A 23,934-nucleotide genomic window follows, 5' to 3' on the forward strand; every position below is an offset into this window, starting at 1 on the left:
TGTCGTTGTTGTCGTCGTGTTGTTGATGTTATTGTCCTGTTGTTGTTGTCATCCTGTTGTTGATGTTATTGTCCTGTCGTTGTTGTCGTCGTGTTGTTGATGTTATTGTCCTGTCGTTGTTGTCGTCGTGTTGTTGATGTTATTGTCCTGTTGTTGTTGTCATCCTGTTGTTGTTGTTGTCCTGTTGTTGTTGTCGTCGTGTTGTTGATGTTATTGTCCTGTCGTTGTTGTCGTCGTGTTGTTGATGTTATTGTCCTGTTGTTGTTGTCATCCTGTTGTTGTTGTTGTCCTGTTGTTGTTGTCGTCCTGTTTTTGTCGTCCTGTTGTTGTCGTCGTGTTGTTGTTGTCCTGTTGTAGTCATTGTTGTCCTGTTGTAGTCATTGTTGTCCTGTTATGGTCGTTGTTGTCCTGTTGTGGTCATTGTTGTTGTTGTGTTGGCTGTTGTTGTTGTGGTGGTTGTCCTGTTGTGGTTGTCACATTACTAGGATTCCTTAAATAATGGTTTAAACATTTTTAATTAGTGCGTTACTATGGTGATGCATGGTCATCACCCGTCTAGTTTGGCCGGTTCTCCTGAGGCACTTGATGACACCGCCGTGTCATGTATTTGTCGTGTATTCGCATATTAACTAACAAGTAACAAACTGTCTTTAAACACACCTGAGATCGACATGAAGCCACAATATAAAGACAGGTCTTGAAAAGTACATATATCTTCTATATTTCCCTCACGTCATAAAGAGACCAGTAGGATAGTGTGGGATCATTACTTATCTGTGGTTGTACTGCATTAGCTGTAGTTTAAATACATGTAGCCCTTTTTAAACCCCTTTCTTCCCTCTTAGTTCAGTCTGTAGAAATAACAGACAGAACTATAGAACCTGCCACCTGTTCTAGAACTGGAACCTGTCTCCCCCCCACAGAGACAGAGCAGTAACCAGAGAGAAGACTCTAGGTTCTAGTTCCAGAACACTGACTGACTGATACACCAGATGGAACCATCAGGTGATCCCCTGCCTGCCCTGGCCTCTCTCACCCCCCCCCCCCCCCCCCCTCTTTCTCCCCATCCCTCCCTCTCTGTACTGTACTGTGTAGTGTGTTTACAGCTGATTGGTTCAGTGTGGTCTCCACTTTGGGGGCGTGGCGCCACAGAGTCCTGTCCTGAAGGTATTTATAAAACCTCCATCTCTAACCGGTCATCCCTCCATCCCTCTCTCCTCTCCTCTGTCTCGTCCTCCCTCAGTTATCCACCCCTAGCTTGGACAGGCCCTGCCTGAACTCGTGCAGCTCATCAATCTTCCCATCCAGGACGTCCATGAACTTCTTCAGCTCTCCCTTCATGTTGCCCTGCTTGGACTGGCTGTCCTCGATGTCGGCCTGAAGACCCTCCATCCTATCCTCCAGGTCCTTGTTCTTCACCTCAGCAGCCTAAAGACACAGAGATTATGGAGTTAGATTTCTGATATAATAACGTTTTAAATTCACCTCAGCTGTCTAAAGAGATTGGAAATATGAAGTTAGATACTGCCATAATGTTGTAAATAACTATAACTTTCACCTCAGCCTACAGATAAGAGACAATAACGTATATTAGTCGCTAATTTAGAAAGTTTATTAGCTTGGGAGAATATGGAGGGGGAGAGAACAGGGGGAGAGAGAACGAAAGGGGGAGCGGGGGAGAGGCGGAGGGAGCGAGCGAGAGGGGGAGGGAGCGAGCAAGCGAGAGGGGGAGAGAGAGGGGGAGGGAGAGAGAGAGCGAGAGGGCTAAAATAGGAGGTCTAAACTGGTGCCTGGTGGCATTTCTCAGCTGACTGTTGAAACCTGATCACTGTGTGGGAGACCTGCTTTAAATAGAGAGACCACTGGACCAGACAATACTGATACTGTCTGGTATAGAGCTATAGTTAATAGAATGGATATAACCTGCTTTAAATAGAGAGACCACTGGACCAGACACTATTGATACTGTCTGGTATAGAGCTAGAGTTAATATAATGGATATAACCTGCTTTAAATAGAGAGACCACTGGACCAGACACTACTGATACTGTCTGGTATAGAGCTAGAGTTAATATAATGGATATAACCTGCTTTAAATAGAGACCACTGGACCAGACAATACTGATACTGTCTGGTATAGAGCTAGAGTTAATAGAATGGATATAACCTGCTTTAAATAGACAGACGACTGGACCAGACAATACTGATACTGTCTGGTATAGAGCTAGAGTTAATAGAATGGATATAACCTGCTTTAAATAGAGAGACCACTGGACCAGACAATACTGATACTGTCTGGTATAGAGCTAGAGTTAATAGAATGGATATAACCTGCTTTAAATAGAGAGACCACTGGACCAGACAATACTGATACTGTCTGGTATAGAGCTAGAGTTAATAGAATGGATATAACCTGCTTTAAATAGAGACCACTGGACCAGACAATACTGATACTGTCTGGTATAGAGCTAGAGTTAATAGAATGGATATAACCTGCTTTAAATAGACAGACCACTGGACCAGACACTGTTTGGTATAGAGCTAGAGTTAATAGAATGGATATAACCTGCTTTAAATAGAGACCACTGGACCAGACACTACTGATACTGTCTGGTATTGAGCTAGAGTTAATAGAATGGATATAACCCCTTCAGACCATGAAGCGCATTCTGCGCTGCTCAGTGTTGTTCTGAGCTATTCTGTCATGACAACCACTAGTGAATATTGCTTTGAACAGGAATGTCAGTGCTATTTGAGTCTATGTCTAATAGCTTGCTGAGGGGTTCTCTGATTGTGTCCATTGTGTCTAAAGGGAGAGGAGGCATCAGAGCCAAGTCATTGTTGGTTTTATTCCCCTCCCTACTCTATCTAGCCGGGTTGGACCTGAAGCTGAAGAATTTGAGGCATGTCATTGTTGGTTTTATTCCCCTCCATGGTCGGTCTACATGGCACCGCACCGATGACAGCTTGGCTGAGGAAATACGCTGTGAGGCTGTCAGATGATCGAGGGAGGTGAGTCAACAACAAAATCTATCTATCATCATCATTACTGATATAGCTTCACTACTCACATAGATCACATCAGAACCACAACAACACAGCTACTATCCACATGGCATCACTACCGACACATAGATCACATCAGAACCACAACAACACAGCTACTATCCACACGGCATCACTACCGACACATAGATCACATCAGAACCACAACAACACAGCTACTATCCACATGGCATCACTACCGATACATAGATCACATCAGAACCACAACAACACAGCTACTATCCACATGGCATCACTACCGACACATAGATCACATCAGAACCACAACAACACAGCTACTATCCACATGGCATCACTACCGATACATAGAGATCACATCAGAACAACAACAACACAGCTACTATCCACATGGCATCACTACTGATACATAGATCACATCAGAACCACAACAACACAGCTACTATCCACATGGCATCACTACCGATACATAGAGTTTCACATCTCATTCAGAAACATGTTACCTTGTCACTACCGATACATACAGTTTCACATCTCATTCAGAAACATGTTACCTTGTCACTACCGACACATACAGTTTCACATCTCATTCAGAAACACGTTACCTTGTCACTACCGATACATAGAGTTTCACATCTCATTCAGAAACACGTTACCCTGTCACTACCGATACATACAGTTTCACATCTCATTCAGAAACACGTTACCTTGTCACTACCGATACATAGTTTCCTATCTGTCAACATGCTGTTGGATCCCTCCCAGCCAGCCATAACCAATATCTGTCAACATGCTGTTGGATCCCTCCCAGCCAGCCATAACCAATATCTGTCAACATGCTGTCAACATGCTGATGGATCTCTCCCAGCCAGCCATAACCAATATCTGTCAACATGCTGTCAACATGCTGTTGGATCTCTCCCATCCAGCCATTACCAATATCTGTCAACATGCCATTGGATCTCTCCCATCCAGCCATTACCAATATCTGACATCTTCAGCTGTTTCTGCTAAGGCACCCTTTATAGTGCACTCCTTTTGACCACGGCCCATAGGGGTCTGGACTAAAGTAGTGCACTATTTTATTTATAATTTATATTATAAAAAATCTTTATTTAACTAGGCATGACAGTCTTATTTTCAATGACGGTCTAGGAACAGCGGGTTAACTCCCTGTTCAGGTTTGAACTTGCAACCTTTCGGTTACTAGTCCAATGCTCTAACCACTAGGCTACCTTCCGGTTACTAGTCCAATGCTCTAACCACTAGGCTACCTTCCTGTTACTAGTCCAATGCTCTAACCACTAGGCAACCTTCCGGTTACTAGTCCAATGCTCTAACCACTAGGCTACCTTCCGGTTACTAGTCCAATGCTCTAACCACTAGGCTACCTGCTGGTTACTAGTCCAATGCTCTAACCACTAGGCTACCTTCCGGTTACTAGTCCAATGCTCTAACCACTAGGCTACCTGCTGGTTACTAGTCCAATGCTCTAACCACTAGGCTACCTTCCGGTTACTAGTCCAATGCTCTAACCACTAGGCTACCTGCTGGTTACTAGTCCAATGCTCTAACCACTAGGCTACCTTCCGGTTACTAGTCCAATGCTCTAACCACTAGGCTACCTGCTGGTTACTAGTCCAATGCTCTAACCACTAGGCTACCTGCTGGTTACTAGTCCAATGCTCTAACCACTAGGCTACCTTCTGGTTACTAGTCCAATGCTCTAACCACTAGGCTACCTGCTGGTTACTAGTCCAATGCTCTAACCACTAGGCTACCTGCTGGTTACTAGTCCAATGCTCTAACCACTAGGCTACCTGCTGGTTACTAGTCCAATGCTCTAACCACTAGGCTACCTGCTGGTTACTAGTCCAATGCTCTAACCACTAGGCTACCTGCTTGTTACTAGTCCAATGCTCTAACCACTAGGCTACCTGCTGGTTACTAGTCCAATGCTCTAACCACTAGGCTACCTTCTGGTTACTAGTCCAATGCTCTAACCACTAGGCTACCTGCTGGTTACTAGTCCAATGCTCTAACCACTAGGCTACCCTGCCGCCCCTCCACTCTAACTACTAGGCTACCCTGCCGCCCCTGCCGCCCCTCCACTCTAACCACTAGGCTACCCTGCCGCCCCTCCACTCTAACCACTAGGCTACCCTGCCGCCCCTCCACTCTAACCACTAGGCTACCCTGCCGCCCCTCCACTCTAACCACTAGGCTACCCTGCCGCCCCTCCACTCTAACCACTAGGCTACCCTGCCGCCCCTCCACTCTAACCACTAGGCTACCCTGCCGCCCCTCCACTCTAACCACTAGGCTACCTGCTGGTTACTAGTCCAATGCTCTAACCACTAGGCTACCCTGCCGCCCCTCCACTCTAACCACTAGGCTACCCTGCCGCCCCTCCACTCTAACCACTAGGCTACCCTGCCGCCCCTCCACTCTAACCACTAGGCTACCCTGCCACCCCTCCACTCTAACCACTAGGCTACCTGCTGGTTACTAGTCCAATGCTCTAACCACTAGGCTACCCTGCCGCCCCTCCACTCTAACCACTAGGCTACCCTGCCGCCCCTCCACTCTAACTACTAGGCTACCCTGCCGCCCCTCCACTCTAACCACTAGGCTACCCTGCCGCCCCTCCACTCTAACCACTAGGCTACCATGCCGCCCCTCCACTCTAACCACTAGGCTACCCTGCCGCCCCTCCACTCTAACCACTAGGCTACCCTGCCGCCCCTCCACTCTAACCACTAGGCTACCCTGCCGCCCCTCCACTCTAACCACTAGGATACCCTGCCGCCCCTCCACTCTAACCACTAGTCTACCCTGCCGCCCCAATACTATAAAAAACTATAAAGGGAATAGGTTGCCATTTGGGTTACATCCCATGTCTTTATGAGAAGAATGTTCTTCATATTCAAGAGGAGAGATCTGTAATTACAATACTGTGATTCAATAGAACTGTGATTCAAATAGAACTGTGATTCAAATAGAACTGTGATTCAAATAGAACTGTGATTCAAACAGAACTGTGATTCAAATAGAACTGTGATTCAAATAGAACTGTGATTCAAATAGAACTGTGATTCAATAGAACTGTGATTCAATAGAACTGTGATTCAAATAGAACTGTGATTCAAATGGAACTGTGATTCAAACAGAACTGTGATTCAAATAGAACTGTGATTCAATAGAACTGTGATTCAAACAGAACTGTGATTCAAATAGAACTGTGATTCAAATAGAACTGTGATTCAAATAGAACTGTGATTCAAATAGAACTGTGATTCAAATAGAACTGTGATTCAAATAGAACTGTGATTCAATAGAACTGTGATTCAATAGAACTGTGATTCAAATAGAACTGTGATTCAAATGGAACTGTGATTCAAACAAAACTGTGATTCAAATAGAACTGTGATTCAATAGAACTGTGATTCAATAGAACTGTGATTCAAATAGAACTGTGATTCAAATGGAACTGTGATTCAAACAGAACTGTGATTCAAATAGAACTGTGATTCAATAGAACTGTGATTCAATAGAACTGTGATTCAAATAGAACTGTGATTCAAATATAACTGTGATTCAAATAGAACTGTGATTCAATAGAACTGTGATTCAATAGAACTGTGATTCAAATAGAACTGTGATTCAAATGGAACTGTGATCCAACAGAACTGTGATTAAATAGAACTGTGATCCAACAGAACTGTGATTCAACAGAACTGTGATTCAATAGAACTGTGATTCAATAGAACTGTGATTCAATAGAACTGTGATTCAAATAGAACTGTGATTCAAATGGAACTGTGATTCAAACAGAACTGTGATTCAAATAGAACTGTGATTCAATAGAACTGTGATTCAATAGAACTGTGATTCAAATAGAACTGTGATTCAAATATAACTGTGATTCAAATAGAACTGTGATTCAATAGAACTGTGATTCAATAGAACTGTGATTCAAATAGAACTGTGATTCAAATGGAACTGTGATCCAACAGAACTGTGATTAAATAGAACTGTGATCCAACAGAACTGTGATTCAACAGAACTGTGATTCAATAGAACTGTGATTAAATAGAACTGTGATCCAACAGAACTGTGATCCAACAGAACTGTGATTCAAATAGAACTGTGATTCAATAGAACTGTGATTCAATAGAACTGTGATTCAAATAGAACTGTGATTCAAATAGAACTGTGATTCAAATAGAACTGTGATTAAATAGAACTGTGATTCAACAGAACTGTGATTCAATAGAACTGTGATTAAATAGAACTGTGATCCAACAGAACTGTGATCCAACTAGTCTCCATTGTTGAGAATGTAACTCTCCACTCCAGTCTATTCTCTAGGAGACAATACAACATGTTAATAACAGTGTGGATCACAGCAACCATTGAACATGATATACAGCATCCTCATCATAGTTGTAAATAGAACACGAATGGACCTGTTATTCATACAGAACCATGTGGAATATTCAGAATAAACCCAGTAACAATAACTGTTAGAGACTCAATGAACACTGACAACAAACAAGAGGTGTGTGTGTGTATAATGTAATGGAACAATCTGGATCTGCTGTCTGTGTGTGTGTGTGTGTGTGTGTGTGTGTGTGTGTGTGTGTGTGTGTGTGTGTGTGTGTGTGTGTGTGTGTGTGTGTGTGTGTGTGTGTGTGAGAGTGAGAGTGAGAGAGAGAGAGAGAGAGAGAGTGAGAGAGAGAGAGAGTGAGAGAGTGAGAGAGTGAGCGAGTGAGCGAGTGAGCGAGTGAGTGAGAGAGAGAGACTCACAGTTCCAGCTTATTGGCTTCAAGTGCCTGTAGTTTCTCTGTGATGCGCTCACACTCTGCCATGAGTTGAGGGGTTAGTGTTTAGGGTGTATGGGTTAGGCTTCAAGTACCTGTAGTTTCTCTGTGATGCTCTCACACTCTGCCATGAGTTGAGGGATGATCTCTGCTTGCTTCCTCAGGTTCTCCAGTTCCTGGAAGGAACACACATCACATATTAATATCCTCGTCAGTCCTACTGTACCTCAGTCCTCATCAGTCCTCCTGTACCTCAGTCCTCATCAGTCCTCCTGTACCTCAGTCCTCATCAGTCCTACTGTACCTTTCCTCATCAGTCCTCATCAGTCCTCCTGTACCTCAGTCCTCATCAGTCCTCCTGTACCTCAGTCCTCATCAGACCTCCTGTACCTCAGTCCTCATCAGTCCTACTGTACCTCAGTCCTCATCAGACCTCCTGTACCTCAGTCCTCATCAGTTCTACTGTACCCCAGTCCTCCTGTACCTCAGTCCTACTGTACCTCAGTCCTACTGTACCTCACTCCTCATCAGTCCTACTGTACCTCACTCCTCATCAGTCCTACTGTACCTCAGTCCTCCTCAGTCCTACTGTACCTCAGTCCTCATCAGTCCTCCTGTACCTCAGTCCTCATCAGTCCTCCTGTACCTCAGTCCTCCTGTACCTCAGTCCTCATCAGTCCTACTGTACCTCAGTCCTCATCAGTCCTACTGTACCTCAGTCCTCATCAGTCCTACTGTACCTCAGTCCTCATCAGTCCTACTGTACCTCAGTCCTCAACAGTTCTACTGTACCTTAGTCCTCAACAGTTCTACTGTACCCCCAACCCCTCCACCCCGTCTCAGCCCTCCACCCCCCTGCCTCCGCCACCCGACCCCCCTGCCTCCGCCACCCGACCCCCCCTGCCTCCGCCACCCGACCCCCCTGCCTCCGCCACCCGACCCCCCTGCCTCCGCCACCCGACCCCCCTGCCTCCGCCACCCGACCTGGCCAAGATAAAGCAAAGCAGCGCAACACAAACAACAGTTAAACAAACATACAGTCAATAATACAGTAGAAAAATAAGTCTATATACGATGTGAGCAAATGAGGTGAGATAAGGGGAGGTAAAGGCAAAAAAAAGGCCATGGTGGCAAGGTAAATACAATATAGCAAGTAAAACACTGGAATGGTAGATTTGCAGTGGAAGAATGTGCAAAGTAGAGATAGAAATACTGGGGTGCAAAGGAGCAAAATAAATAAATACAGTAGGGGAAGAGGTAGTTGTTTGGGCTAAATTATAGATTACAGACTAGCGTGATGCTTCTAAACTAGCCGTGAAGATTACAGACTATCATGATGCTTCTAAATGAGCTGTGAAGATTACAGACTATCATGATGCTTCTAAACTAGCTGTGAAGATTACAGACTATCATGATGCTTCTAAACTAGCTGTGAAGATTACAGACTATCATGATGCTTCTAAACTAGCTGTGAAGATTACAGACTATCATGATGCTTCTAAACTAGCTGTGAAGATTACAGACTATCATGATGCTTCTAAACTAGCTGTGAAGATTACATATTATTTCTCAGAGTAATCATGATGTCATCTCCTGTCTTTACAGGACGACACCACCCTAGAGACATCATCACAGCCACTCCTGGTTAATCATCTCTCCATTCAGAGAGAGATAGAGAGAGGAACTACACCACCCTAGAGACATCATCACAGCCACTCCTGGTTAATCATCTCTCCATTCAGAGAGAGAGAGAGAGAGAGAGAAACTACACCACCCTAGAGACATCATTACAGCCACTCCTGGTTAGCATAATCATCTCTCCATTCAGAGAGAGAGAGAGAGAGAGAGAGGTACTACACCACCCTAGAGACATCATCACAGCCACTCCTGGTTAGCATAATCATCTCTCCATTCAGAGAGAGAGAGAGAGAGAGAGAGGAACTACACCACCCTAGAGACATCATCTCTCCATTCAGAGAGAGAGAGAGAGGAATGACACCACCCTAGAGACATCTTCACAGCCACTCCTGGTTAGCATAATCATCTCTCCATTCAGAGAGAGAGAGAGAGAGAGAGAGAGGAACTACACCACCCTAGAGACATCATCACAGCCACTCCCGGTTAGCATAATCATCTCTCCATTCAGAGAGAGAGAGAGAGAGGAACTACACCACCCTAGAGACATCATCACAGCCACTCCTGGTTAGCATAATCATCTCTCCATTCAGAGAGAGAGAGAGGAACTACACCACCCTAGAGACATCATCACAGCCACTCCTGGTTAGCATAATCATCTCTCCATTCAGAGAGAGGAACTACACCACCCTAGAGACATCATCACAGCCACTCCTGGTTAGCATAATCATCTCTCCATTCAGAGAGAGGAACTACACCACCCTAGAGACATCATCACAGCCACTCCTGGTTAGCATAATTATCTCTCCATTCAGAGAGAGAGAGAGGAACTACACCACCCTAGAGACATCATCATAGCCACTCCTGGTTAGCATAATCATCTCTCCATTCAGAGAGAGAGAGAGGAACTACACCACCCTAGAGACATCATCACAGCCACTCCTGGTTAGCATAATCATCTCTCCATTCAGAGAGAGAGAGAGAGAGAGAGAGGAACTACACCAACCTAGAGACATCATCACAGCCACTCCTGGTTAGCATAATCATCTCTCCATTCAGAGAGAGGAACTACACCACCCTAGAGACATCATCACAGCCACTCCTGGTTAGCATAATTATCTCTCCATTCAGAGAGAGAGAGAGGAACTACACCAACCTAGAGACATCATCACAGCCACTCCTGGTTAGCATAATCATCTCTCCATTCAGAGAGAGGAACTACACCACCCTAGAGACATCATCACAGCCACTCCTGGTTAGCATAATCATCTCTCCATTCAGAGAGAGAGAGAGAGAGGAACTACACCACCCTAGAGACATCATCACAGCCACTCCTGGTTAGCATAATCATCTCTCCATTCAGAGAGAGAGAGAGAGAGAGAGAGGAACTACACCAACCTAGAGACATCATCACAGCCACTCCTGGTTAGCATAATCATCTCTCCATTCAGAGAGAGAGAGAGAGAGGAGACCACTTAGCAGGAGTCTGATCTGTCAGACTGTTCATCTGACCCAGCAGGACACAGAGGAAAGGACCCAATTACAGCAAAAGCACCTGGGCTGTGTGTGTGTGTGTGTGTGTGTGTGTGTGTGTGTGTGTGTGTGTGTGTGTGTGTGCATCAGACAGGCTCCGTCGCCGTCTCTCTGTCATTCGCTGTACCTCTCAGTTCAACCAGGGTTCATGAAATGATGATGAAAACAGGATCAACAGAAGGAAGTAAATCCAAGGTGTAAATCAAAACTGGTTTCAGCTTTAAAGTCTTTGTCAGGGTGATTCACTGCCCAAACCAATTGGTTTCTAATAGTCACACACACACACGGCTGAATAAACCCCCTGTCTAGAGCATGTCAGGGAAACATGCTGAAACCCCTGCCACCGGGGAGGGAGGGAGAGAGAGAGGGAGACAGAGGGAGAGAGCATGGCCATGTTCTGTTATAATCTCCACCCAGCACAGCCAGAAGAGGACTGGCCACCCCACATAGCCTGGTTCCTCTCTAGGTTTCTTCCTAGGTTTTGGCCTTTCTAGGGAGTTTTTCCTAGCCACCGTGCTTCTACACCTGCATTGCTTGCTGTTTGGGGTTTTAGGCTGGGTTTCTGTACAGCACTTTGAGATATCAGCTGATGTACGAAAGGCTATATAAATACATTTGATTTGATTTGATTTTGAAGAGAGAGAGAGAGAGAGAGCAAGAGGGAGGGAGACAGAGAGACAGAGACAGACAGAGAGAGCAAGAGGGAGGGAGACAGAGCGAGAGAGAGAGAGAGAGAGAGAGAGAGAGTAGGGTGGAGAGAGAGAGAGAGAGAGAGAGAGAGAGTAGGGTGGAGAGAGAGAGAGAGAGAGAGGAAGATACAGAGAGAGAGAGAGTAGGGTGGAGAGAAAGAGCAAGAACAAGAGAGGGAGTGACCAAGAGACAGAAACCAGACAGACCATCAGCTCTAGAGTGGGAGATTAGAGGGATCCGGGGCAGGGAGGGGGAGAGAAACCAGACAGGTCTGGGGGAGGGGGGGTAGAAAGAGAGGGTGAGAGAAACCAGACAGGTCAGGGGGGGGGGGGGGGGGGTAGAAAGAGCAGTTTCCATCCATTTGGTGACATGTTTTCATGAGAATATTAATAATGAAAATATGCACATTTTTCCCAGCAAACTGACTTGGTGCCGATAAAGATCAGTGCGTGACGACGTAGTGCAACCTAAACATTTCCATGTCGCAGCCAATAGCAGGCAGATACAGGGAGGCTAGTCTACATGATGACGTTATTATGGAGGAGAGACAGAATATTTTTTATTTGTGAAACTGCAATGACAAAGCATCAACCATCATCTCACCCTCAATATTTATTGGAAAGAACCATCACTGTCTACTGTCACCAACCTGTGAAATTCATCATGCTGCAAGTCATTTAATCTGTAGCCTAGTAAACTGTGAAGTCATTTAATCTGTAGCCTAGTAAACTGTGAAATCATTTAATCTGTAGTCTAGTAAACTGTGAAGTCATTTAATCTGTGGTTTAGTAAACTGTGAAGTCATTTAATCTGTAGCCTAGTAAACTGTGCCGTTTCCCGGGTCGTAGTGGGAGGACCACACACCATATCGTGGCGTGAGACTCCCAAGTTTACTTCAAAATTATGGTTATTATTATTATTCTGCTGGTTATTATGGTTATTATTATTATTATTATTATTATTATTATTAGTTATTATTATTGTTATTATTATTATTATTATTATTATTATTATTATTATTATTATTATTATTATTATTATTATTATTATTATTATTATTATTATTATTATTATCATCATCATTATGATGGTTATTCTGATGGTTATTATTTTATTCTGATGGTTATTCTGATGGTTATTATTATTATGATGGTTATTCTGATGGTTATTATGATGGTTATTATGATGGTTATTCTGATGGTTATTCTGATGGTTTTTATGATGGTTATTCTGATGGTTATTCTGATGGTTATTCTGATGGTTATTATTATTCTGATGGTTATTCTGATGGTTATTCTGATGGTTATTCTGATGGTTATTCTGATGGTTATTCTGATGGTTATTATTTTATTATGATGGTTATTCTGATGGTTATTATGATGGTTATTATGATGGTTATTCTGATGGTTATTATGATGGTTATTCTGATGGTTATTATTTTATTCTGATGGTTATTCTGATGGTTATTCTGATGGTTATTATGATGGTTATTATTATTCTGATGGTTATTATTTTATTCTGATGGTTATTCTGATGGTTATTCTGATGGTTATTCTGATGGTTATTATGATGGTTATTATATAAAGGCGTTTCCACCTCCATTCATTTTATAGACACAGAAAGATCCCACCTAAAAGATCCAATGAACAAATGATTTGTCTGCATTTATACAATCGTTCCCCAAATGTCCTATTTCCATCACAGCGTTTTATATACAGTGTGACTCTTTACTGGCATAACTGTGGATGGAAACATGGTTCCAGCTAATGAAATGTGTCTGCAGGCAGAATCAGTATTGATCCATCACCGCGGCCATGCCGGCTCAAAGCCCCATTGGGACGAACTGGAATGACTGTCAGGGTGCGTAGAAACCAGCCATCTTGGGGCCGCAGTTGCTTGGCAGCTGGTCAGAAGTGACATGGGGACGATGTTACTGGCAGACCCAGTGCCTGGGGTTCCTGGTATCATTTAGAATGACCGGGTATAGAGTCAGACCCAGTGCCTGGGGTTCCTGGTATCATGTAGAATGACCGGGTATAGAGTCAGACCCAGTGCCTGGGGTTCCTGGTATCATTTAGAATGACTACAGTAACATTATTAACATGGTCTGATATAACACCAGGTATAGAGTCAGAGCTGACACTACCAGAGACATTTTCTATACGCAGGAAATATTAGGAATAATACCCATTTTTCCCCCTTTTCTCTGAGTGTTCTTCAACAATAAGATAGAAGACCTATAAACTGATGGATACTTGGTATTGATGTGACATTACACACAGAGAGAGGAGAGAGAGAGAGAGGAGAGAGAGAGAGAGAAAGATAAAGAAAGAGAGAGAGAAAGAGCGAGAGAGAGAGAGACAGAGAGAGAAAGAGAGAGAGTGCCAATAAATCATAAGTCATGCCAATAAATTCCTTTGAACTGAAATTGAATTGAGAGCTGAGAGAGCTGAGAGAGAGCTGAGAGAGCTGAGAGAGAGCTGAGAGAGAGCTGAGAGAGAGCTGAGAGAGAGCTGAGAGAGAGCTGAGAGAGCTGAGAGAGCTGAGAGAGAGCTGAGAGAGAGCTGAGAGAGAGCTGAGAGAGCTGAGAGAGCTGAGGGAGAGCTGAGGGAGAGCTGAGAGAGCTGAGGGAGAGAGAGAGAAAGAGCTGAGAGAGAGCTGAGAGAGAGAGAGCTGAGAGAGAGCTGAGAGAGAGCTGAGAGAGAGCTGAGGGAGCTGAGAGAGAGCTGAGAGAGAGCTGAGGGAGAGCTGAGAGAGAGCTGAGGGAGAGCTGAGGGAGAGCTGAGGGAGAGCTGAGGGAGAGCTGAGGGAGAGAGAGAGAGAGAGAGAGCTGAGAGAGAGAGAGAGAGAGAGAGCTGAGAGAGAGAGAGAGAGCTGAGAGAGAGCTGAGAGAGAGCTGAGAGAGAGCTGAGAGAGCTGAGAGAGAGAGCTGAGAGAGAGAGAGAGAGAGCTGAGAGAGAGAGAGAGAGAGCTGAGAGAGAGCTGAAAGAGAGCTGAGAGAGCTGAGAGAGCTGAGGGAGAGCTGAGAGAGCTGAGAGAGCTGAGGGAGAGAGAGAGAGAGAGAGCTGAGAGAGAGCTGAGAGAGAGAGAGAGAGAGCTGAGAGAGAGCTGAGAGAGAGCTGAGGGAGTTGAGAGAGCTGAGAGAGCTGAGAGAGAGCTGAGGGAGAGCTGAGGGAGAGCTGAGGGAGAGCTGAGGGAGAGCTGAGGGAGAGCTGAGGGAGAGCTGAGGGAGAGAGAGAGAGAGAGCTGAGAGAGAGAGCTGAGAGAGAGCTGAGAGAGAGAGCTGAGAGAGAGCTGAGAGAGAGCTGAGAGAGCTGAGGGAGAGAGAGAGAGAGCTGAGAGAGAGCTGAGAGAGAGCTGATAGAGACAGAGAAAGCTGAGAGAGAGCTGAGAGAGAGCTGAGAGAGCTGAGAGAAAGCTGAGAGAGCGAGAGAGCGAGAGAGCGAGAGAGAGAGCTGAGAGAGAGCTGAGAGAGCTGAGAGAGAGCTGAGAGAGAGCTGAAAGAGAGCTGAGAGAGAGCTGAGAGAGAGCTGAGAGAGCTGAGAGAGAGCTGAGAGAGAGCTGAGGGAGAGCTGAGGGAGAGAGCTGAGAGAGAGAGAGCGCTGAGAGAGAGAGAGAGAGCGCTGAGAGAGAGAGAGAGCTGAGAGAGAGCTGAGAGAGCTGAGGGAGAGAGAGAGAGAGAGAGAGAGAGAGCTGAGAGAGAGCTGAGAGAGAGCTGAGAGAGAGCTGAGAGAGCTGAGAGAGAGCTGAGAGAGCTGAGGGAGAGAGAGAGAGAGAGAGAGCTGAGAGAGAGCTGAGAGAGAGCTGAGAGAGCTGAGAGAGAGAGAGAGCTGAGAGAGCTGAGAGAGCTGAGAGAGAGCTGAGAGAGAGAGAGAGAGAGAGAGAGAGAGCTGAGAGAGAGCTGAGAGAGAGCTGAGAGAGAGCTGAGAGAGCGAGAGAGAGAGCTGAGAGAGAGCTGAGAGAGAGAGAGAGAGCTGAGAGCTGAGAGAGAGAGAGAGAGCTGAGAGCTGAGAGAGAGAGACCGGAGGAAGAGAGAGAGTAATACTTCAGCAGATAATTGTTCTGACATCAAAGGTCCCACAACAATATCCACCTTCTATTGGATAATAATCCCCTCCTTAGGGACAGAGAAAGGTAGAGAGAAGGGGTGGAGAAAGAGGGGGAGAGAGAGTGGGAAAGAGATAGGTAGAGAGGGAGAGAGAGAGGGGGAGAGAGAGAGTGGGAAAGAGATAGGGAGAGAGAGTGGGAAAGAGATAGGTAGAGAGGGAGAGACAGGTAGAGGGGGAAAGAGACATGTAGAGGGGGAGAGACAGGTAGAGGGGGAAAGAGACAGGTAGAGGGGGAGAGAGACAGGTAGAGGGGGAGAGAGAGAGTGGGAAAGAGACAGGTAGAGAGGGAGAGAGAGAGAGTGGGAAAGAGACAGGTAGAGGGGGAAAGAGACAGGTAGAGTGGGAAAGAGACAGGTAGAGGGGGAGAGAGAGAGGGGGGAGAGAGACAGGTAGAGGGGGAAAGAGACAGGTAGAGGGGGAGAGAGACAGGTAGAGGGGAGAGAGACAGGTAGAGGGGAGGGGTGGAGAGAGAGAGTGGGAAATAGATAGGTAGAGAGGGAGAGGTAGAGGGGGAGAGAGAGAGAGTTAACATGTCCCTTAGGGATAATGGGGTTATATTTGCATATAGTCTGTCAGCAAAACTACAAGCTAGTCATATGAGACTGTGTGTGTGTCTGTAGGAGTTTTGTGTGTGTGAGCGCATAAGTGATCCTGTGTGTGTGTGTGTGTCCACCTGTTCCTTGTCCTGCAGCTCCGTCTCCAGCTCCTGAACTCGTACAGTCAGCTTAGAGTTCCTCTCCTTCTCCACATTGGCCTTTTCACACTGAGACTCCAACTCTGCTATCTACAGGAGAGAGAGGAGCAGGAGATATAGAGCAGGAGGAGAGCGGAGGAGGAGATGAGAGAGGAGCAAGAAGAGAGAGGAGCAGGAGGAGAGAGAGGAGCAAGTGGTGGAGAGAGGAGGAGGAGGAGAGAGAGGAGGAGGAGGAGCAGAGAGAGAGAGTAGGAGGAGAGAGGAGCAGAAGGAGAGAGAGGAGCAAGTGGTGGAGAGAGGAGGAGGAGGAGCAGGAGGAGCGAGAGGAGTAGGAGGAGAGAGAGGAGCAGGAGGAGAGAGAGGAGCAGGAGGAGAGACCCTTGTTAGGAACTCTTAGAACCCTCCCCTGATATCAGCAGGATCATTTTCTGGATTGATATGTATATCAGTGGAGGCTCCTCATCCTACTCAGTGAATTTCATACAAATAAAATGAGTAAAACATTACAAAACATTATCCTTTTTAGATAAAACTATAGTAAATATATTCAGGTCACCAAATAACTGATTAAAACACACAATTTTCTACAGTAGTCTCAACAGCACTCTGTAGAGTAGCACCATGGTGTAGCCGGAGGACAGCTAGCTTCTATCCTCCTCTGGCTACATTGACTTCAATACAAAACCTGGGAGGCTCATGGTTCTCAACCCCTTACTACAATTTGTCTCTAGACAGCTATATAAATAGCTCTATGTAGGGTCCTCTATAGGGTGACTATGTAGATAGACACTATAGAGGACCCTACATAGAGCTATCTACAGAGACACACTATAGAGGACCCTACATAGAGCTATCTACATAGACACACTATAGAGGACCCTACATAGAGCTATCTACATAGACACACTATAGAGGACCCTACATAGAGCTATGTAGATAGAGCTATGTAGGGTCCTCTATAGTGTCTACGTAGATAGCTCTATGTAGAGTCCTCTATAGTGTCCCTATATAGACAGCTCTACGTAGAGTCCTCTATAGTGTCCCTATATAGACAGCTCTACGTAGGGTCCTCTATAGTGTCCCTATATAGACAGCTCTACGTAGGGTCCTCTATAGTGTCTATATAGACAGCTCTACGTAGGGTCCTCTATAGTGTCTATATAGACAGCTCTACGTAGGGTCCTCTATAGTGTCTATATAGACAGCTCTACGTAGGGTCCTCTATAGTGTCTATATAGACAGCTCTACGTAGGTCCCTCTATAGTGTCTATATAGACAGCTCTACGTAGGGTCCTCTATAGTGTCTATGTAGATAGCTCTAAGTAGGGTCCTCTATAGTGTCTATATAGACAGCTCTACGTAGGTTCCTCTATAGTGTCTATATAGACAGCTCTACGTAGGCTCCTCTATAGTATCTATATAGACAGCTCTACGTAGGCTCCTCTATAGTACCTTTTCCCTCAGCGTGTCGCTCTCCTCCTTGCAGGTGTTGAGTTGTTTCTTCCAGATCTCTACGTTAGCGGAGGACTCCGTTAGCGCGTCTACCAGCCGAGCATTACTGTCCCGTAGAGTCTGGAGTTCTGTCTCCAACTTCTTAGCATTGGTGTTACTGGGGGGAGAGAGAGAGAAAGAGAAGAGAGAGAGAAGAGAAGAGAGAGAGAGAAAGAGAAGAAAGAGAGAGAGGGAGAAGAGAGAGGGAGAAGAGAGAGAAGAGAAGAGAGAGAGGAGAGAGAGAGAGAGAAAGAGAAGAAAGAGAGATCGAGAAGAGAGAGAGAGAGAAGAGAGAGAGAGAGATGGAGAGAGAAGAGAAGAGAGAGGCAGAGAGAGAGATGGAGAGGGAGGGAGAAGAGAAGAGAGGGAGAGAGAGTGGGAGGAGAGATAGATTAATGTTTTCAAAGTAATTTAGGGTCAAAACCTACCAATATGCATATAAAGAAGTCGCATGGTTCTTTCAGTGTGCATGGCTGGTTCTTTCAGAGTGCATGGCTGGTTCTTTCAGAGTGCATGGCTGGTTCTTTCAGAGTGCATGGCTGGTTCTTTCAGAGTGCATGGCTGGTTCTTTCAGAGTGCATGGCTGGTTCTTTCAGAGTGCATGGCTGGTTCTTTCAGAGTGCATGGCTGGTTCTGTCAGTGTGCATGGCTGGTTCTTTCAGAGTGTGCATGGCTGGTTCTGTCAGTGTGCATGGCTGGTTCTTTCAGAGTGCATGGCTGGTTCTGTCAGTGTGCATGGCTGGTTCTTTCAGAGTGTGCATGGCTGGTTCTGTCAGTGTGCATGGCTGGTTCTGTCAGTGTGCATGGCTGGTTCTTTCAGAGTGCATGGCTGGTTCTGTCAGTGTGCATGGCTGGTTCTGTCAGTGTGCATGGCTGGTTCTTTCAGTGTGCATGGCTGGTTCTTTCAGAGTGCATGGCTGGTTCTTTCAGAGTGCATGGCTGGTTCTTTCAGAGTGCATGGCTGGTTCTGTCAGTGTGTGCATGGCTGGTTCTGTCAGAGTGCATGGCTGGTTCTTTCAGAGTGCATGGCTGGTTCTTTCAGAGTGCATGGCTGGTTCTTTCAGAGTGCATGGCTGGTTCTGTCAGAGTGCATGGCTGGTTCTTTCAGAGTGCATGGCTGGTTCTTTCAGAGTGCATGGCTGGTTCTTTCAGTGTGCATGACTGGTTCTTTCAGTGTGCATGGCTGGTTCTGTCAGAGTGCATGGCTGGTTCTTTCAGAGTGCATGGCTGGTTCTTTCAGTGTGCATGACTGGTTCTTTCAGTGTGCATGGCTGGTTCTGTCAGTGTGCATGGCTGGTTCTTTCAGAGTGTGCATGGCTGGTTCTGTCAGTGTGCATGGCTGGTTCTTTCAGAGTGCATGGCTGGTTCTTTCAGAGTGCATGGCTGGTTCTTTCAGAGTGCATGGCTGGTTCTGTCAGTGTGCATGGCTGGTTCTTTCAGAGTGCATGGCTGGTTCTTTCAGAGTGCATGGCTGGTTCTTTCAGAGTGCATGGCTGGTTCTTTCAGTGTGCATGACTGGTTCTTTCAGTGTGCATGGCTGGTTCTGTCAGTGTGCATGGCTGGTTCTTTCAGAGTGTGCATGGCTGGTTCTGTCAGTGTGCATGGCTGGTTCTTTCAGAGTGTGCATGGCTGGTTCTGTCAGTGTGCATGACTGGTTCTTTCAGTGTGCATGGCTGGTTCTGTCAGTGTGCATGACTAGTTCTGTCAGTGTGCATGACTAGTTCTGTCAGTGTGCATGGCTGGTTCTTTCAGAGTGTGCATGGCTGGTTCTTTCAGTGTGCATGACTGGTTCTTTCAGTGTGCATGACTGGTTCTGTCAGTGTGCATGACTAGTTCTGTCAGTGTGCATGGCTGGTTCTTTCAGTGTGCATGGCTGGTTCTGTCAGTGTGCATGACTGGTTCTTTCAGTGTGCATGGCTGGTTCTGTCAGTGTGCATGACTAGTTCTGTCAGTGTGCATGACTAGTTCTGTCAGTGTGCATGGCTGGTTCTTTCAGTGTGCATGGCTGGTTCTGTCAGTGTGCATGACTAGTTCTGTCAGTGTGCATGACTAGTTCTGTCAGTGTGCATGACTAGTTCTGTCAGTGTGCATGGCTGGTTCTTTCAGAGTGTGCATGGCTGGTTCTGTCAGTGTGCATGACTGGTTCTTTCAGTGTGCATGGCTGGTTCTTTCAGAGTGTGCATGGCTGGTTCTGTCAGTGTGCATGGCTGGTTCTTTCAGTGTGCATGGCTGGTTCTTTCAGAGTGTGCATGACTGGTTCTGTCAGTGTGCATGACTGGTTCTTTCAGAGTGCATGGCTGGTTCTTTCAGTGTGCATGGCTGGTTCTTTCAGTGTGCATGGCTGGTTCTTTCAGAGTGTGCATGGCTGGTTCTTTCAGTGTGCATGACTGGTTCTGTCAGTGTGCATGGCTGGTTCTTTCAGAGTGCATGGCTGGTTCTTTCAGTGTGCATGGCTGGTTCTTTCAGTGTGCATGGCTGGTTCTGTCAGTGTGCATGACTAGTTCTGTCAGTGTGCATGACTAGTTCTGTCAGTGTGCATGACTAGTTCTGTCAGTGTGCATGGCTGGTTCTTTCAGAGTGTGCATGGCTGGTTCTGTCAGTGTGCATGGCTGGTTCTTTCAGTGTGCATGACTGGTTCTTTCAGTGTGCATGGCTGGTTCTTTCAGAGTGCATGGCTGGTTCTTTCAGTGTGCATGGCTGGTTCTTTCAGTGTGCATGGCTGGTTCTTTCAGTGTGCATGGCTGGTTCTGTCAGTGTGCATGGCTGGTTCTTTCAGAGTGTGCATGGCTGGTTCTGTCAGTGTGCATGGCTGGTTCTTTCAGTGTGCATGGCTGGTTCTTTCAGTGTGCATGACTGGTTCTTTCAGTGTGCATGGCTGGTTCTGTCAGTGTGCATGACTGGTTCTGTCAGTGTGCATGACTGGTTCTTTCAGAGTGCATGGCTGGTTCTTTCAGAGTGCATGGCTGGTTCTGTCAGTGTGCATGACTAGTTCTGTCAGTGTGCATGACTGGTTCTTTCAGAGTGCATGGCTGGTTCTGTCAGTGTGCATGACTAGTTCTGTCAGTGTGCATGACTGGTTCTGTCAGTGTGCATGACTGGTTCTGTCAGTGTGCATGACTGGTTCTGTCAGTGTGCATGACTGGTTCTTTCAGTGTGCATGGCTGGTTGGTTGGGGTAAATCTAGCTCCATACTAACGAATGCAGACAAACCCGTACCACCACATTCTACAACATGGTGTGTCAGATCCCTGGCAGTTGGTTTACTGAACACAATCTTTCTTCACTGCTCTCAGCAGACTGTAGTCCATGGACTGATACCTTCTATCTCTCTGCACTGATACCTTCCATCTCTCTGCAGCAAGCTGATACCTCCCATCTCTCTGCATTGATACCTTCCATCTCCCTGCACTTATACCTTCCATCTTTCTGCAGCAAGCTGATACCTTCCATCTCTCTGCAGCAAGCTGATACCTTCCATCTCTCTGCAGCCAGCTGATACCTTCCATCTCTCTGCACTGATACCTTCCATCTCTCTGCAGCAAGCTGATACCTTCCATCTCTCTGCAGCCAGCTGATACCTTCCATCTCTCTGCAGCAAGCTGATACCTTCCATCTCTCTGCAGCAAGCTGATACCTTCCATCTCTCTGCAGCAAGCTGATACCTTCCATCTCTCTGCAGCCAGCTGATACCTTCCATCTCTCTGCACTGATATCTTCCATCTCTCTGCAGCAAGCTGATACCTTCCATCTCTCTGCACTGATACCTTCCATCTCTCTGCACTGATACCTTCCATCTCTCTGCACTGATACCTTCCATCTCTCTGCAGCAAGCTGATACCTTCCATCTCTCTGCAGCAAGCTGATACCTTCCATCTCTCTGCAGCAAGCTGATACCTTCCATCTCTCTGCAGCAAGCTGATACCTTCCATCTCTCTGCACTGATACCTTCCATCTCTCTGCAGCAAGCTGATACCTTCCATCTCTCTGCAGCAAGCTGATACCTCCCATCTCTCTGCAGCAAGCTGATACCTTCCATCTCTCTGCAGCCAGCTGATACCTTCCATCTCTCTGCAGCCAGCTGATACCTTCCATCTCTCTGCAGCAAGCTGATACCTTCCATCTCTCTGCAGCCAGCTGATACCTTCCATCTCTCTGCAGCAAGCTGATACCTTCCATCTCTCTGCACTGATACCTTCCATCTCTCTGCACTGATACCTTCCATCTCTCTGCACTGATACCTTCCATCTCTCTGCAGCAAGCTGATACCTTCCATCTCTCTGCAGCAAGCTGATACCTTCCATCTCTCTGCAGCAAGCTGATACCTTCCATCTCTCTGCACTGATACCTTCCATCTCTCTGCAGCAAGCTGATACCTTCCATCTCTCTGCAGCAAGCTGATACCTCCCATCTCTCTGCAGCAAGCTGATACCTTCCATCTCTCTGCAGCCAGCTGATACCTTCCATCTCTCTGCAGCCAGCTGATACCTTCCATCTCTCTGCAGCCAGCTGATACCTTCCATCTCTCTGCAGCAAGCTGATACCTTCCATCTCTCTGCAGCAAGCTGATACCTTCCATCTCTCTGCAGCCAGCTGATACCTTCCATCTCTCTGCAGCAAGCTGATACCTTCCATCTCTCTGCAGCAAGCTGATACCTTCCATCTCTCTGCAGCAAGCTGATACCTTCCATCTCTCTGCAGCCAGCTGATACCTTCCATCTCTCTGCACTGATATCTTCCATCTCTCTGCAGCAAGCTGATACCTCCCATCTCTCTGCAGCAAGCTGATACCTTCCATCTCTCTGCAGCCAGCTGATACCTTCCATCTCTCTGCACTGATACCTTCCATCTCTCTGCAGCAAGCTGATACCTTCCATCTCTCTGCAGCAAGCTGATACCTTCCATCTCTCTGCAGCAAGCTGATACCTTCCATCTCTCTGCACTGATACCTTCCATCTCTCTGCACTGATACCTTCCATCTCTCTGCAGCAAGCTGATACCTTCCATCTCTCTGCAGCAAGCTGATACCTTCCATCTCTCTGCAGCAAGCTGATACCTTCCATCTCTCTGCACTGATACCTTCCATCTCTCTGCAGCAAGCTGATACCTTCCATCTCTCTGCAGCAAGCTGATACCTCCCATCTCTCTGCAGCAAGCTGATACCTTCCATCTCTCTGCAGCCAGCTGATACCTTCCATCTCTCTGCAGCCAGCTGATACCTTCCATCTCTCTGCAGCAAGCTGATACCTTCCATCTCTCTGCAGCAAGCTGATACCTTCCATCTCTCTGCAGCAAGCTGATACCTTCCATCTCTCTGCAGCAAGCTGATACCTTCCATCTCTCTGCTGCAAGCTGATACCTCCCATCTCTCTGCAGCAAGCTGATACCTTCCATCTCTCTGCACTGATACCTTCCATCTCTCTGCAGCAAGCTGATACCTTCCATCTCTCTGCAGCAAGCTGATACCTTCCATCTCTCTGCTGCAAGCTGATACCTCCCATCTCTCTGCTGCAAGCTGATACCTCCCATCTCTCTGCAGCAAGCTGATACCTTCCATCTCTCTGCAGCAAGCTGATACCTTCCATCTCTCTGCTGCAAGCTGATACCTCCCATCTCCCTGCACTGATACCTTCCATCTCTCTGCAGCAAGCTGATACCTTCCATCTCTCTGCAGCAAGCTGATACCTTCCATCTCTCTGCACTGATATCTTCCATCTCTCTGCAGCAAGCTGATACCTCCCATCTCTCTGCATTGATACCTTCCATCTCCCTGCACTGATACCTTCCATCTCTCTGCAGCAAGCTGATACCTTCCATCTCTCTGCAGCCAGCTGATACCTTCCATCTCTCTGCAGCAAGCTGATACCTTCCATCTCTCTGCAGCAAGCTGATACCTTCCATCTCTCTGCAGCAAGCTGATACCTTCCATCTCTCTGCA

General features: G+C 46.5%; 1 protein-coding gene across 4 annotated transcripts in view; it reads right to left on the bottom strand.

Moving 5' to 3' along the window:
* Nucleotides 1-357: 357 nt before the first annotated feature.
* Nucleotides 358-23,934, bottom strand: part of LOC118944399 (homer protein homolog 2-like) — a 152,679-nt gene continuing 129,102 nt past the window's right edge. For 2 of the 4 annotated variants that reach the window (XM_036963250.1, XM_036963249.1), the window contains exons 6-9: nt 17,961-18,117; nt 16,488-16,598; nt 7,943-8,023; nt 358-1,428 (exon numbers count right to left, since the gene is read on the bottom strand). In XM_036963250.1, coding sequence (XP_036819145.1) covers nt 1,240-1,428; nt 7,943-8,023; nt 16,488-16,598; nt 17,961-18,117 — 538 coding nt within the window. In that variant the 3' untranslated portion in view covers nt 358-1,239. The remainder of the gene's footprint in view (nt 1,429-7,942; nt 8,024-16,487; nt 16,599-17,960; nt 18,118-23,934) is intronic. The other 2 variants (XM_036963252.1, XM_036963251.1) reach the window with 1 other exon arrangement.

The sequence above is a fragment of the Oncorhynchus mykiss genome, chromosome 26, assembly GCF_013265735.2.
Source record: "Oncorhynchus mykiss isolate Arlee chromosome 26, USDA_OmykA_1.1, whole genome shotgun sequence".
In the NCBI taxonomy this organism is placed as follows: Eukaryota; Metazoa; Chordata; class Actinopteri; order Salmoniformes; family Salmonidae; genus Oncorhynchus; species Oncorhynchus mykiss.